Genomic DNA, 15,509 nt, shown 5'->3' on the forward strand with positions numbered 1-15,509 from the left:
AACGTGGCAGCGCGCCTTCTGGTTTGAAAACGACTCCGTCTTGGCGGTCAGCCAGTTGAGACGCAATCAGCTCCAGCATATCAAGGTAATAGTTAGAATTAACTGTTTTATCTGAGAAAAAGATGGTCCCACAAATATTATCACACATTCGCTTTCGGGCTGTCACCTACTTCTTCCGTCACAGTACGCGGATTGGTTGTGTCTCGGATGCGAAGTGTGTTTGTTTATCTTACCATACACGTGGAATGTTGCTTCGTCAGAAGATACTAGGTTGTTTCGAGAACGTCCACAGAGAACTGCATGCGCTGTGGCTTGTCGTCTCGTTTCAGTGCGTGCAACAGTTGCAAGCGGTACGATCACATCCGCAAACGTTTCCGAAGGACCCATTTCAAGGTCGCCCTAGGTGTTTCCAGCCCTCTCCGAACTGAGTTCTGCGGTGAATGTTGAAAAGCTAACCGTATACGTTCTGTGTCGGCTTCACTTGTTCCAGTTCATCCAGCGTGATGCTTCACATCAACGCTTCCTGCCTGCGTAAAGTTCGTGTACCACCGGCGTATCGACGTCCGTAAGGGTGGGTGCTTCCTATACGTCTTTGGAAGTTCGTTTGAAACTCCGAGTCCGATTTGGTCCAAAAAAAACATTTTACGCACTGAGCCTTGTCTTGAACCATTTTCATTGTGCATCACTGACTTCAAAAACACTTTGTGAGTTTGTCTGTAACAAAAGCCAAACATTGTGTAAATATCTTACGTAGTGTGGATGCTATAGGAAACGGAAGTTACGGCATACATTTTGAGACACTCTCTATACGCGGTCTGTGGTCTGTGTAGCCCCGTATGTATTGGTAACGGCCGTAAAATTACCAGCCTCTCTTAATACACTTTTCATGCAATATTAACTAAATTGTTAAATACACTCGTCTTTGCTGTTGGCAAATTTGAATAAATGAGAAGAACAGTGTCTCATAAGGAAATGGATTATTGCTCGTACCGGATATAAATTACCTACTGCTTACTGAAATCAGAAACGGGATGCATCTGTAAAACAGTAAAGGCTGCTGAGTAGAGATGATTATTGCCAAGAAAGTGGCGAGCCTTGCTACGCAATTGTGATAGATGCACTTCATAAATGAAGGTTTATTCGCTACTTGCAAATATTTTTTTACGGGAATCACGGACAAAGACGTCGCTAAATCCTTTTTAGGATTATTTTTTTAAGAATACACTGCACACACTGAGATACAAAAGTCATGGAATACCTCCTAATATCGTCTCGGACCTCATTTTGCCCGGCGTAGCGCGGCAACTCGACGCGAGACCGACTCAACAAGTCGATGGAAGACCTCAACAGAAATATTGAACCATGCTACCTTTCTAGCCTTCCATAATTGCGAAAGTGTTGCCGCTGAAGGATTTTGTGCACGAGCTCATCTCTCGATTATGTCCCATAAATGTTCGATGGGTGGCCAAATCAGTCGCTAGAACTCTCCAGAATATTCTTCAAGCCAATCGCGGACAATTGTGGCTCGGTGACATGGCACATTGTTATCTATGAAAATGCCGCCATTGGTTGGGAACATTAAGCCCATGAATGGCTGCAAATGGTCTCCAAGTAGCCGAACATATCTATTTCCAGTCAATGATCCGTTGGACCAGAGGACCCAGACCATTCCATGTAAACACAGCCCGCACCATTATGGGACCATCACCAGCTTGCACAGTTCCATGTTGACAACGTAGGTCCATGGCATCGTCGGGTCTGCGCAACACTCGAACCTTACCATTAGCCCTCACCAACTGGAATCTGGTCTCATCTGAGCAGACCACCGTTTTCCAGTCGTCCAGTGTCCACCCGATACGGTCACAAGCCCAGGGAAGGCGCTGTAGACGATGTCGCAAAGGTTCTCGCTTCTGTCGTCTGCTTCCATACCCCACTGACGCAAGATTTCGCCGCACTGTTCTAACGGAAATTTTCGTCGTTCGTCCCACATTGATTTCTGCGGTTATTTCACGCAGTGTTGCTTGTCTGTTAACACTGGCAACTCTACGCAAAAGCCGCTGTTCTCATTCGACCACTGCGTTGTCCATGGTGAGAGCTAATGCTTCATATTTGGTATTCTAGGCAAATTCTTGATACTGTCGAACTCGGAATACCGAATTGCCAAACGTTTTCCGAAGTGGAATGACCTATGGGTCTGGCTCCAACTACTTTTCCGTATTCAAAGTCTACTAATTGCCGTCGTGCGCCGATAACCACATGGGAGACCTTTCCACATGAACCACCAGAGTACAAATGCAGCTCCTCCAACGCACTACCCTTTTATGCCTTATGTGCGCGGTACTATCGCCGTCTGTGTATGTACATGTCGCAGTCCCATGACTTTTGTCACTTCAGTGTGTACCTGTGATAGAACAGTTTATGGTCTGCTGGTACGGTCCAGCAGGCTTTTCTTCCACGCACGTTTCGCTGTTCGAGAAGTTGTTGAGCCGTAGGTAGCACATATTTGAGCTCGTGTTTCCTGTTTGACCCAGCGAGGGTGGCGATTCAAATTCCGTCTGGTCATCCAGATTTATGTTTTTCGTGATTTCTCCAAATCGATTAAGGTGAACACCGAGATGATTCCTTCGAAAGGGTAGAGCCGATTTCCTCCCCGAGTTGGAGCTCGTGCCCCGCCGCTAATGACCTCGTCTTCGACTGGGAGTTAAACCTCAACCTTCCTTCTGTTTTGCGAGATGGGTCGCAAATATTGACGGTACCGCGCCGTGGCGTCTTCAGTCCGTGTTGTAGGGAGAATGTGCCCTTCTGTTTTTGGCTCAAATGACTCTGAGCACTATGGGACTTAACATCTGAGGTCATCAGTCCCCTAGACTTAGAACTACTTAAACCTAACCAACCTAACGACATCACACACATCCATGCCCGAGGCAGGATTCGAACCTGCGACTGTAGCGGTCACGCGGCTCCGGACTGTAGCGCCTAGAACCGCTCGGCCACCTTCTGTTTTTATTTGCTTATCCTGTGTCTATGTGGGAGGGGTCGGCGTGTCGGAGTTGACGAAACAATGAAAAAGTGTTTTTAGTACCAGTGATCCATATGCATAAAAAGAAAACTGTAGTTGACCCTACCGTGTAAGCAAGAGTTGTCATAAAGACCGTATTTAGGTACAGAAAACCGAGGCCAGTCACTTCTTGAAATATTTGTTTATTCCCTCAAAGCAATATACATCTTCATTTCCGTAACGTGATGCCAGGTATTGCCTCTGCGACAAGAATGTAGATAAAAAATCTTTAATGTATCGCCTTGAGTGATAATTATATGGCGAGTTGTATCGAATGGGTACTGCGACAGTATGCTTGGCAGTGTAGTTCTCACCCACATGACAACTTCCTTGTGAATTACCTATTGGCTACATATTAATTACTTTTCAGTACAAACATGAACAATAACTGTCGCGATAAATTCTCTAGTATCCAGTATGTTCTGTACAATTGGTACATATTACTATGACCTTTAGTCAAACATATAAAAATATTTCCCTCAGAAATAATTTTTTGCTTTTTGTGCATACAATACTATCGTTACATTGGTAAATGCATTTACTTAAGCTGATGTTAACATGAGGTGCTGCCAGCATTGACGGTCCCTTATCCTGGGGCTGTCTATTCATATTGTAGAGAAACTGTGTCATTCAGTTTTTAATTACTTGTCCTGTTTCTGTGAGGGAGATTTGAGAGTGGCCCGATTTTCAAACTTATTTCACATTTCAATTGCACATTTCGGGACACGAGTTCCGTATCAAAATTTTATCTACTAAGCTCCCCCTGCAACCTGTAATAGGAATTGTGAAACGCCCTTAATATATAACGTAAACGCTGATGCAGTTTATTGCAGCTATCGTGATAATATTCTTACATGAGCTTTAAATTTAATGGCCAGAACTTTTTTTATCATGACGTCATGACTTTTTTTAAGAAATGTCGAGGGCCTTGCTGCTGTGGTAACACAGGTTTCCGTCAGATCACCGAAGTTATGCGCTGCCGGGATTTGCTGGCACTTGAATGAGGCCGCGCGGGATTAGCCGAGCGGTCTTGGGCGCTGCCGTCGTGGACTGTGCGGCTGCTCCTGGCGGAGGTTCGAGTCCTCCCTCGGGCATGGGTGTGCGTGTTTGTCCTTAGGATAATTTAGGTTAAGTAGTGTGTAAGCTTAGAGACTGATTACCTTGGCAGTTAAGTCCCATAAGACTTCACACACATTTTTGAACCTGAATGAGTGACCGTCCGTGTTGCCGGGCGCTGTTGGCAAGCGGTGTGCACTCAGCCCTTCTGAGGCCAATTGAGGCGCTACTTGATTGAGCAATAGCGGCTCCGGTCACGAAAATTGACAACGGCCGGGAGAGTGATGTGCTGACCACATGACCCTCCATATCGGCATGTAGTGGCGCCTGTGGGCTGAGGATGACATGGAATTCGGCCAGTACCGTTCGACCTTCAAGGCCTGTTCGGACGGAGCTTGCTCGTTTCTTTAGAAATACACTTAACAATAGAAAGCTTAGCTGTTTAGCTACACAACACAAGAATTATTCACTGGCAGCTTACTGACTGCCAACAGAGACATAACTGTAATTAAGAATTACGAAGATTGAGTGGGGGGGGGGGCGAAGGAGATTGGTCGATTAGTTCATCCCAGTGCAGTAGACCTACATCTACATCCATACTCCGCAAGCCACCAGACGGTGTGTGAAGGAGGGTACTTTGAGTACCTCTATCGATTCTCCCTTCTATTCCAGTCTCGTATTGTTCGTGGAAAGAAAGATTGTCGGTATGCCTCTGTGTGGGCTCTAATCTCTCTGATTTTATCCTCACGGTCTCTTCGCGAGATATACGTAGGAGGGAGCAATATACTGATTGACTCCTCGGTGAAGGTATGTTCTCGAAACTTCAACAAAAGCCCGTACCGAGCTACTGAGCGTCTCTCCTGCAGACTCTTCCACTGGAGTTTATCTATCATCTCCGTAACGCTTTCGCGATTACTAAATGATCCTGTAGCGAAGCGCGCTGCTCTCCGTTGGATCTTCTCTATCTCCTCTATCAAGCCCATCTGGTACGGATCCCACATTGGTGAGCAATATTCAAGCAGTGGGCGAACAAGTGTACTGTAACCTACTTCCTTTGTTTTTGGATTGCATTTCCTTAGGAAAAAAAATTGTTTTACAGTTCAGGCTGGTCAGTGAGAAGGTGGAAACAAACAAATATTTCAAAAAGTTACTGTCTGCAGTTTTTTGTACTTACATTTAATATGCAGTCATGGGTTCAAGAACATTCATAATGGATAAGCTTAACATAATGTTTATGATTTTTATAGCGATATGCCGTATTTTCCATGGGACGGAAGAGGAATTATCTCGGACGTTTCTGACATTTGTACTTGGGAAGATAGTTACCACCGTCGATCTACAGCAGAAAATGGAAATGACGTTGCCGAATACCGATTCCGGTTACAGCGGTACGGGGCACGACATGAGGTAACAAGCAGATGAGTGGAGACAGAGCGTGGATCTGACGTGACTGGTGTGACCGGCGGAGGCTGGGAGCCGTCGGGCGGCGCGGCCCACGCAACAGGTTAGCGGCGAAAGTGGCGGAGGAGGCCCGGCGCTAGCGACACGCCGCGCCGCGCCGCCACTCAGCCGTTTCACCCGCGCGCTACCGGGGCGGGCTCACCGCCCGAGGACCGCCTTCTCTCCCCTCTCATTAGCCAGAGAAGCTTCTCAATACCAGTCCACTTGCCGTCGGCATCAGTCCCAAGACTGGTTTGATGCAGTATCCACGCGAGCCAAATCTTGTGTAAGCTTTTTTTTTCGTATCTGCATATTACTGCATCGATTTGAAACTATTTTCTCCGCTTACGTACGCCCGCTCCTCACACATCCTTCCTCCATTACCGAATTATTGCTTTGTGCATAAGTATCTGTCCTGTGAACGTATCCCTCCTTTAGCCAATTTGTGCCATCTAGCTCATTCCTCCCCATTTCGATTCCGTGATTCTTCATTAATTAATCTGTCCACTCACCTAATTTTGAGCATTATTGTGCAACACGACAGTTAAAAAACTTACATCATTTGAGTGAGAAAAGAGATTGCCTCAGATTGCAATTAAATACTCTTCATTTTATTTCACGATGGTCGATTTTGAAGCTTCTTGCCTCATCATCAGATGTATCGGATACACAGGAAAAGATCAGATAGGATCGGATACGTAAGCTTTTTCGAAATTAGACTTTTTTCTGAAGGCTGTATTCAAAAATTCTTCGTACTAAATTATATTATTAAATGTTACTTAATAGAATTAATAACTCAGTGTGTTAAGTGTATACGATCGTTGACTTTTGTTATATTTTTCCACTCTTCGCATTTCGATCGTTTGAATATTTTGAAGTCGTATCGGGCACGAAATTTTAATGCTTAAAAAGTAATTTTTCTTACACAAAACTTTTATTGGATCTTAAATGTTTATAAACTTCAACTTTTTCGTAAATTCACCTTGTCTGTCAAAGAATTACTGAAACCTGCTGCTCGCTGCAAAGCCTTGAATTTGCTCCCATCGGTCTCAAGTCTTCATAAAGTTATTATAAATATCTTTTCCCGCTCTCTTTTTTGTCTTATTGCACAGATGCTTTATATTCAGTTGCTCTGCATATTTGTACACTACATTTAAGAATTCGGCTTTTTAACATGGTCGTTCTGTACTGTTTCCTGTTCATTACTGAATATTCTCGAGAAGAATGTATTATCTCCTAAAACAGGTTTCACGGCTGCGTCGTCGTTTTTCCGTAAAGCTTTAAGTCTACCACTTAATGTACTTCTTGGAACTCAACATTTCTCCCTCGCTTCCCTGATTGTCATTTCAAGAAGCCCGAGGTTTTCTACGCTTTCGTTCATGCTACTTTCTTGTCCGACACAACCCTAACGTGCTGCTGTGCCACTTTACAATCCCCAGTGTCCTTAGTTCGGGTACATATTGTCACAGCTAACAATAAAAAATGCAATATATTACTTACTTCCAGAATGAGATTTTCACTCTGCATTATTACTTACTTGCAAACACAGCACAAGAATCCAAAGTTAAATTGTACACCTAAAAACTCACTAGGTACACCCTAAAATGCACAGTTATTTCGATTCAAAATCACGTTAGAGGTGTTGTCCCTCCATAGTTCACACGGCAGTGGAGCAACAGAAAAGTTCAGAAACAGCTCTTGTCCGATATAATCCGCCGTCCGATACCAACCGACCTTTCCATATGTAATGAACCGATATGCGTCTTATTCATTTTAGGACTATGTCTCAGAACATAGAATCACGTCCTTCAGTAATGTGCAGTGTCGAACCAGCGGCTCCCAGTGCAGCTGCGAGTAACTGATTCGATAATGCGCGTTACTGGGCAACTGATGTCTCTAAGAGATGGTCCTGAGATGAATATACTGCGCATCAATTCCATTATACTTATCAGGTACATCTGACTATGAGGCTAGACTCTTGAAATCGACTATTGTATAATAAAATTAAGAGAATTTAATTGCAGTTTCAGGCAATTGTAGCTCCATCAGCTATGGGAAGTTTAAAAATATTTTCTGTTATTGTAATAGCTGTATCGTTTTTTGACCATATTTCATTTCTGTATAAGAATACATTAAAAAAATTTTAAAAGTGTTTTCTAACATGTAAATTTCTGTTAGCAGTTACTACATTTCTCTTACTCATGAATACTTTTCTTGTTCTTGCAAGTCTACATTTCATATTCTCTTTACTTCCGCCGTCGTCAGTTATCTTGCTGCCTAAATAGAAAAAGCTCGTGTATCACTTTTAGCGTCTCATTTTCTAATCCAATTCCCCACGCTATCAACTGAAATAATTCGACTACACTCCATCGCCGCAGTTGTACTTTTACTTTTCATCTTATTAGCTCCTGATAACAAATTTGAAGTAGCATGTAGCTATGATATACACGTAGATCAATATTTTAAAAAGGGGGAGGTTACTTTATACTGTGTTAGACCGTTCAAGTCTTATTGGTTCTTCACTCACTGTTCAAAATGAGAAGAAATAGGCCACGCGTGTCTTACTCTTAGATCTACCTAGAGCCGTAGGAGATTCTCTACAGGCGAACTGAAACCAACCTACACTATGTGATCAAAAGTATCCGGACACCCCAAAAAACATACGTATTTCATATTAGGTGCATTGTGCTGCCACCAACTCCCAGGTACTCCACATCAGCGATCTCAGTAGTCATTAGATATCGTGAGCGACCAGAATGGGGCGCTCCGCAGAACTCACGGACCTCGAACGTGGTCAGGCGATCAGGTGTCACTTGCGTCATACGTCTGTGGGCGAGATTTGCGCACTCCTAAACATCGCTAGGTCCACTGTTTCCGATGTGATAGTGAAGTGGAAACGTGAAGGGACACGCACAGCACAAAAGCGTACAGGCCGACCCAGTCTGTTGATTGACAGAGACCGCCGACTGTTGGAAAGAATCGTAATGTGTAAGTGGCAGACATCGATCCAGACCATCACACAGGAATTCCAAACTGTATCAGGATCCACTGCAAATACTATGACAGTTGGGTGGGAGGTGAGAAAACTTGGATTTCATGGTCGAGCCGTTGCTCATAAGCCACACATCACGCCAGTAAATGCCAAACGACGCCTCGCTTGGTGTACGGAGCGTAAACATTGGACGATTGAACAGTGAAAAAAACGTTGTGTGGAGTGACGAATCGCGGTACACAATTTGGCGAACCGATGGCAGGGTGTGGGTATGGCGAATGCCCGGTGAACGTCATCTGGCAGCATGTGTAGTGCCAACAGTACAATTTGGAGGCGGTGGTATTATGGTGTGATCGGGTTTTTCATGAAGGGAGCTTCCACCCTTTGTTGTTTTGCATGGCACTATTACAGCACAGACCTACAATGATGTTTTAAGCACCTTCTTGCTTCCCACTGTTGAAGAGCAATTCGTGGATGGCGACTGCATCTTTCAACACGATCGAGCACCTGCTCATAATGCACGGCTTATGGCGGAGAGGTTACACAACAGTAACATCACTGTAACGGACTGGCCTGCACAGAGTCCTGACCTGAATCCTACAGAACACCTTCGGGATGTTTTGGAACGCCGACTTCGTGCCAGGCCTCACCGACCGATATCGATACCTCTCCTCAGTGCAACACTCCGTGAAGAATGGGCTGCTATTCCTCAAGAAACCTTCCAGCACCTGACTGAACGTATGCCTGTGAGAGTGAAAACTTATCAGGGCTAAGGGTGGGCCAACGCCATACTGAATTCCAGCATTACCGATGGAGGGCGCTACGAACTTGTAAGTCATTTTCGGCCATTTGACTGGATACGTTTGATCACATAGTGTGTATATAGGAGTAAACCTCGATGACAAATCTGTGAGGGCGGACTCAAGACAGATGCAACCACGGCTGCTCTGGAGTTCTGCCGCTCGCACTGGAAGATGACAAAATTGAAGAGAGATCATCTTCATCGGTGACTTTCGGTCTCCTCGCTCTTGAGATGCAGACAAGCGACAAGGCTGTGGTGGTAACAGGTGGCACCAGGCAGGCGTGTGCTCTTCCCACTTTCCTCTCATCAGGCCATCTCGCTGTTGCGCTGCTCGCTACCACTGTAATTGCCGCGCGCTTTAATTGCCAGTCTACAAAACCCTCGCTCACTTTACTCTCGTTGCTTTCCAAATAGCCCGTTCTCGTCCTCTTCGTTACTCGGTAATATTTTTCACGGCAGCTGAAAACATCGAGTGTTTCGAAACGTGATAGTAAGGTAAGCGTATTTTGTTTTATGAATAATGCTCACAATGCTATGTACCGATGTAGTGAGGAATTTATGGATTTTTTAAAACGTAGATGTGTAGTTTTCTACTGGAATTCGAGAACCACTGGAAAAAAGGACCTTAATGATATGACTCCTGTTATCGTTATTAGTCATCCTTTTCGCGAAAACAAGCGGTGGAAGTGCTAGATATGACAGGTTCCGCCCCGTTACACCATGTTTACTCAACAACAGGGAGCTGTGTCGTGCCGGCCGTAGGGTTATGGAAGGATCGATTAGTCCACCTTGGTAGCTGGGAGGTCAGCGCGCTACATCGCAAACTGGCGTGGCCCGGGTTAGATTCCCGGCCGGGTCGGAGATTTTCTCCGCTAGAGGACTGTGTGTTGTGTTTTCCTTACGTTCGTATTGCCGTAACTGACTAGAAAATAGTCTCCTATACGCTATCGCATCGCCTTTCCATTACTGAAACGCCTGAGTGGGCAAGCCCGGAAAGCCAATAAATTGAAATAAAAAAAAGTAACGACTCAGTGTCGTACCGTGTGTATTCAGTCTTGTCCAGACTAGCACCAGTTACAATATATTCGTTTCTGGTTACTTCCTTTACTGAACGTCATTACTGATTTAGCCATTACTCACAAACACTTTTTTGCGAGTCTCTCAACTTCTGGGCATAACTGTGCTCGTGAATACGCCGCTGAAGTGGGATATCCTTTCCGAACACACTGATGAAGTCGAAATTGCTGTACTGGCATTAAATGTAACAGCTGAAGTCGCGATTGTAGAATTCGTCAGATCAAAATAATTTCAAGAAATTTGCTTGCATGGCCACCTGCTGCAGTAGCTGTTACGTTCGAGAGATGTTTGAGTTTTCTCTCTGAAGCGTACCCCATTTTAAGAGTGTTTTGCACCAAAAGCACTTCGCTTTTATTTACGGAAAAACCACTAGTGATCGTTCTGTAAATACACTTCTACATTTTTGCTTCTTACAGATTTTAAAGTTTTCTTTCATGCATTTGTTTTATAATTTATAATTTACTTCGGTTTTTATTGCTCGCTATTACATGTCCTGAAGTCCAGAGGTTTATCCCTCGTCGTTAAGATAGAGGAGCTGGACTTTAAGCTATTTGTGGAATGTTTTTGTAAAGTGTAATTTTCGTAAAATAGGTCAACCTATACTCTCGTGGTCACTAGTATGCTGTGACTGCCTATGATTACGTCACCTTGCATCATCATATTTCATCCATACGAGCCAGCAACTACGTCACTCTATTATAGCTACTACTGTATCTATTATATAAACTTGTGCTACATACAGGGTGATCACCCTGCATCATTATACATTTTATCCATACCAGCCAGCAACTACGTCATTCTGTTGTAGCCATTACTGTATCTCTTATGTAAACTTGTGCTACATACAGGGTGATAAAGCTGCTCCTACAAATGGTTTTATCTAGCCTGTAACGTCTTCCAGTACCACGTGCAAGATTTTCGTATTCGCTCGCTCGCAGTGTGCAAATTATTAATCCTACAGAAGAAAAGAACAGGATCTTTGTGTAGGAAGTTTATTGTCGTTAAATTTTGTACTGGAGAACGTTTTCGCTGGAATTTTCAAGTTATTCAAGAAAAACACGTTTGAAGGTCACTTTTGTACGTATTTCTTGAATAATTCGAAAAACATGGCCTCTAGTGAAAATGTATCCCCGTACAAAATTTATATAAATTACATTTCCCACAGAAAGATTCTGTTCATATTTCTGTAGGACTGATGTTAAGGTGTTACGAGCTGCATAAAACCCAGCGCTAGGGGCAGCTTGATCACGCTGTATATAACATTTACATGTACGTGTTTATTCACTTGTACGAGCGTGAACGAGTTACATTCTCTATGTGTGAAAATGCGACGGACGTGAGGAAGATAACTACGATTGTGTGGTAACCGAGCTGTGAGCTGAGGCGTGCCCGAGTGTAACCTGTTGGCTGTTTCCGTCTGTGGCAGGAGCGCGGCGGCGCCGGCGGCTCGTGTTGAGACCGTGGCCGCAGCCGCCACAGCCGCGCGCCATGGAGAACCACGACTCGTGGGTGAGTTGTCTGCCGGTCCTTCGTGTGGGCCGCAATTAACCACGGCTGTGGGTTGGGTCCTGCTAGCGCGCCCTGCCTTGGGTGTCGTAGCGTAAATAACCCCGTAACCCTTGTAGACTCGGCTAGCTCTTGTCAGTCCGCCTACATAGATAAGGGTGCTCCTGTGTGAAATACTAACGTAGTTTAGAAAACCGTTGCAGTCACAAACGTAACACTGGGTTCAAATTAACCTTAGAGAAATAGACTAAGCGCACAGGTTAATAACAAATAACCGCTTTTAGGTTGCTAGTGTTGGTGATGGATATTACTTTTAAGGAAGCGCAGACAGCTTAGAATACTGCTGCAGAGACACAGCACAAAAATTTTTGAAAACAATTCTATGTGTGTTCCTAATGATTATACACTACTGGCCATTAAAATTGCTACACCAAGAAGAAATACAGATGATAAACGGGTATTCGTTGCACAAATGCATTATACTAGAACTGACATTATCACGCGATTTGGGTGCATAGGTCCTGAGAAATCAGTACCCAGAACAACCACCTCTGGCCGTAATAACGGCCTTGAGACGCCAGGGCATTGAGTCAAACAGAGCTTGGATGGCGTGTACAGGTACAGCTTCAATACGATACCACAGTTCATCAAGAGTAGTGACTGGCGTATTCTGACGAGCCAGTTGCTCGGCCACCATTGACCAGACGTTTTCAATTTGTGAGAGATCTGGAGAATGTGCTGGCCAGGGCATCAGTCGAACATTTTCTGTATCCAGAAAGGCCCGTACAGTACCTGCAACATGCGGTCGTGCATTATCCTGCTGAAATGTAGGGTTCTGCAGGGATCGAATGAAGGGTAGAGCCACGGGTCGTAACACATCTGAAATGTAACGTCCACTGCTCAAAGTGCCGTCAATGCGAACAAGAGGTGACGGCAGTGTGGTGATGACGAATACACACTGCCAATGTGAGTTCACCGCGATGTCACCAAACACGGATGCGACCATCCTGATGCTGTAAACAGAACCTGGATTCATCTGAAAAAATGACGTTTTGCCATTCGTGCACCCAGGTTCGTCGTTGAGTACACCATCGCAGGCGCTCCTGTCTGTGAAGCAGCGTCAAGTGTAACCGCAGCCATGGTCTCCGAGCTGATAGTCCATACTGCTGCAAACGTCGTCGAACTGTTGGTGCAGATGGTTGTTGTCTTGCAAACGTCTCCATCTGTTGACTCAGGGATCGAGACGTGGCTCCACGATCCGTTACAGCCATGCGGATAAGATGCCTGTCATCTCGACTGCTAGTGAGTAGTGATACGAGGCCGTTGGGGTCCAGCACGGCGTTCCGTATTACCCTCCTGAACCCACCGATTCCATATTCTGCTAACAGTCATTGGATCTCGATCAACGCGAGCAGCAATGTTGCGATACGATAATCCGCAATTGCGATAGGCTGCAATCCGACCTTTATCAAAGTCTGAAACGTGATGGTAAGCATTTCTCCTCCTCACACGAAGCATCACAACAACGTTTCACCAGGCAACGACGCTCAACTGCTGTTTGTGTATGAGAAATCGGTTGGAAACTTTCCTCATGTCAGCACGTTGTAGGTGTCGCCACCGGCGCCAACTTTGCGTGAATGCTCTGAAAAGCTAATCATTTGCATATCTCAGCATATGCTTCCTTTCGGTTAAATTTCGCGTCTGTAGCACGTCATCTTCGTGGTGTAACAATTTTAATGGCCAGTAGTGTACTATTATGCTGTTTACTTAACTATCGATCAAAAGCGAGGCATTTCATTTAGCTCGCCCCATACCATTCATTGATACTGATTTCAAGGTGCGCAATCTTGAATGCTCCGCTTTGTACGCACACGTAATTTAGCAGCCAATTTGTCATTTTTCTAATACATCCATTCGGAAATACAGTGGAGTTTCTTCGAAAAACAATTCCCTAAGACTCAAGAACAAGTCCTTTTCCTTTCGAAGGAAGCCCTATATCAGGCATTCGGAAAGACGTAATTTTATCACTTTTGTGAGAGATGTGTTGTAACGAAGCGACGTGACGTGCCTGTTTTAGAAGAATGTCTGTTATATTTTCTGTCAATTAATCTTGGTTTATTTTCCCACTACGAGCAGTCACAGTAAGGCGTCGGCTGCTTCTCTAAAATTTGCTGCTTAGCCCTATTATCGCTAGTTTTCTAATAATACACACTCCACGAAGCATTATATGTATTTGCAGAATACAAGTTCACCGCAACAGAATCCTTTAGCTACACAAGCAACAAATTTATGCATACGTCGACCTTGAGCAGTTCCTGCAAGTGATCAAATCTGTTGCATGGCTGTAGTGCACTGCTAACCCTACCTGCGCAGGGAAGGTTCAGTGTATAAAGACTCTCGTGTTGCGTGCGACGGAGAACTGAGGAATGTACTGACGTTAATACGTCCGCCCCCATAGCTTCTGACGACCGCACTAAGTATTCAGGTTGACCCGCTGGAACAGCCTAGGGTTTTTCCTTGATTTAACAAATGAAACGGCCGCACCCGGCCTCTTGGGGACGATGCAAGGAAAATATTCGTACATCACCAAAAAGCTGCTATTAATAATACTTTATTGTGCAACTCGTGCATCAAGTGAACCTGGAATACGGTAAATTAAGTATTCTGATTTACGTAGAATGACGAAGTTTCTCACATAAGGGGTGTTCAAAAATTTAACGCGTAAACTGATACGATTATGAGGACAACAAATAACGTATTTAGGTATGCAACCAGCTGTTGAATCCAGGTCATTCGTTGTGACTGAGAACAAAACAATATTTACAATGTTTCAGTCTTTTATGATTCTAATCAGTGTGAAAATAATTATTCAAAGTGAACACTATTAACTTTAGCGCCGAGCCAGTGACGCCTTAGCGAGGGGTCCCGTATTCGATGGGAAATGTGTGGCGCGGTGTGCGTGTGTTCGCTTCAGGTAGTCTTGCAACTGACTCCTCTTCTGAGTCCGCTGGGGTAGAATACACTTAGGTTTCCGTACAGCTCCACAGAAAGAAGTCTAGTGGAATAATGTCTGCGGATCTTGAAGGCCGATGTAAACGTTCCTCCGGCCGATCTGTCGATTGCCGGAAGTGTGGGTCAACGCCGCACTTTCTGTTTCTGCAAAGCCGATAATGTTACCAGGTTCTCTTCCAAGAACTGTCTGTACATTGGCCACCTGAGTCGCGGAGGCAACATATAGGACCCAAGCAAATAGTCTTCCACGGTACACGCCCACATGATTCCTAACCTCGCCCACATAATTCTAAGACGTCGCATAACTTGTATGTGGGTCTCTAAGCTGGTCGTAGGTTGAGTTCCAAAAATGGACAGCATAGAGACAGAAGTGATGACACTTTCTGCAGGACCTGGCCATCATTTTGCAGCACAATGCTCAAGCACGTACAGTGCAAGCTGTTACTGATTTGTTTGACTGATGGGGCTGCTAAGTGCTATACCACCTACTGCACTACGCTGACTTAAGCCCTCGTAAGTTCAACCTGATTTCTAAACTGAACGAAACACTTCTCGGCATTCGCTTC

At 44.7% G+C, this 15,509-nt stretch overlaps 1 protein-coding gene across 8 annotated transcripts in view; it reads left to right on the forward strand.

The window, feature by feature from the left end:
* Positions 1–15,509, forward strand: part of LOC126474800 (AF4/FMR2 family member lilli-like) — a 488,119-nt gene that overhangs the window by 257,204 nt on the left and 215,406 nt on the right. For 2 of the 8 annotated variants that reach the window (XM_050102315.1, XM_050102322.1), the window contains one exon: positions 11,852–11,934. The exons of the other annotated variants lie outside the window; for them this stretch is intronic. In XM_050102315.1, the coding sequence (XP_049958272.1) occupies positions 11,914–11,934 (21 nt within the window). In that variant the 5' untranslated portion in view covers positions 11,852–11,913. The remainder of the gene's footprint in view (positions 1–11,851; positions 11,935–15,509) is intronic. 8 annotated transcript variants of the gene reach the window in all.

The sequence above is a fragment of the Schistocerca serialis genome, chromosome 1 (genome assembly GCF_023864345.2).
Source record: "Schistocerca serialis cubense isolate TAMUIC-IGC-003099 chromosome 1, iqSchSeri2.2, whole genome shotgun sequence".
Classification (NCBI taxonomy): Eukaryota; Metazoa; Arthropoda; class Insecta; order Orthoptera; family Acrididae; genus Schistocerca; species Schistocerca serialis.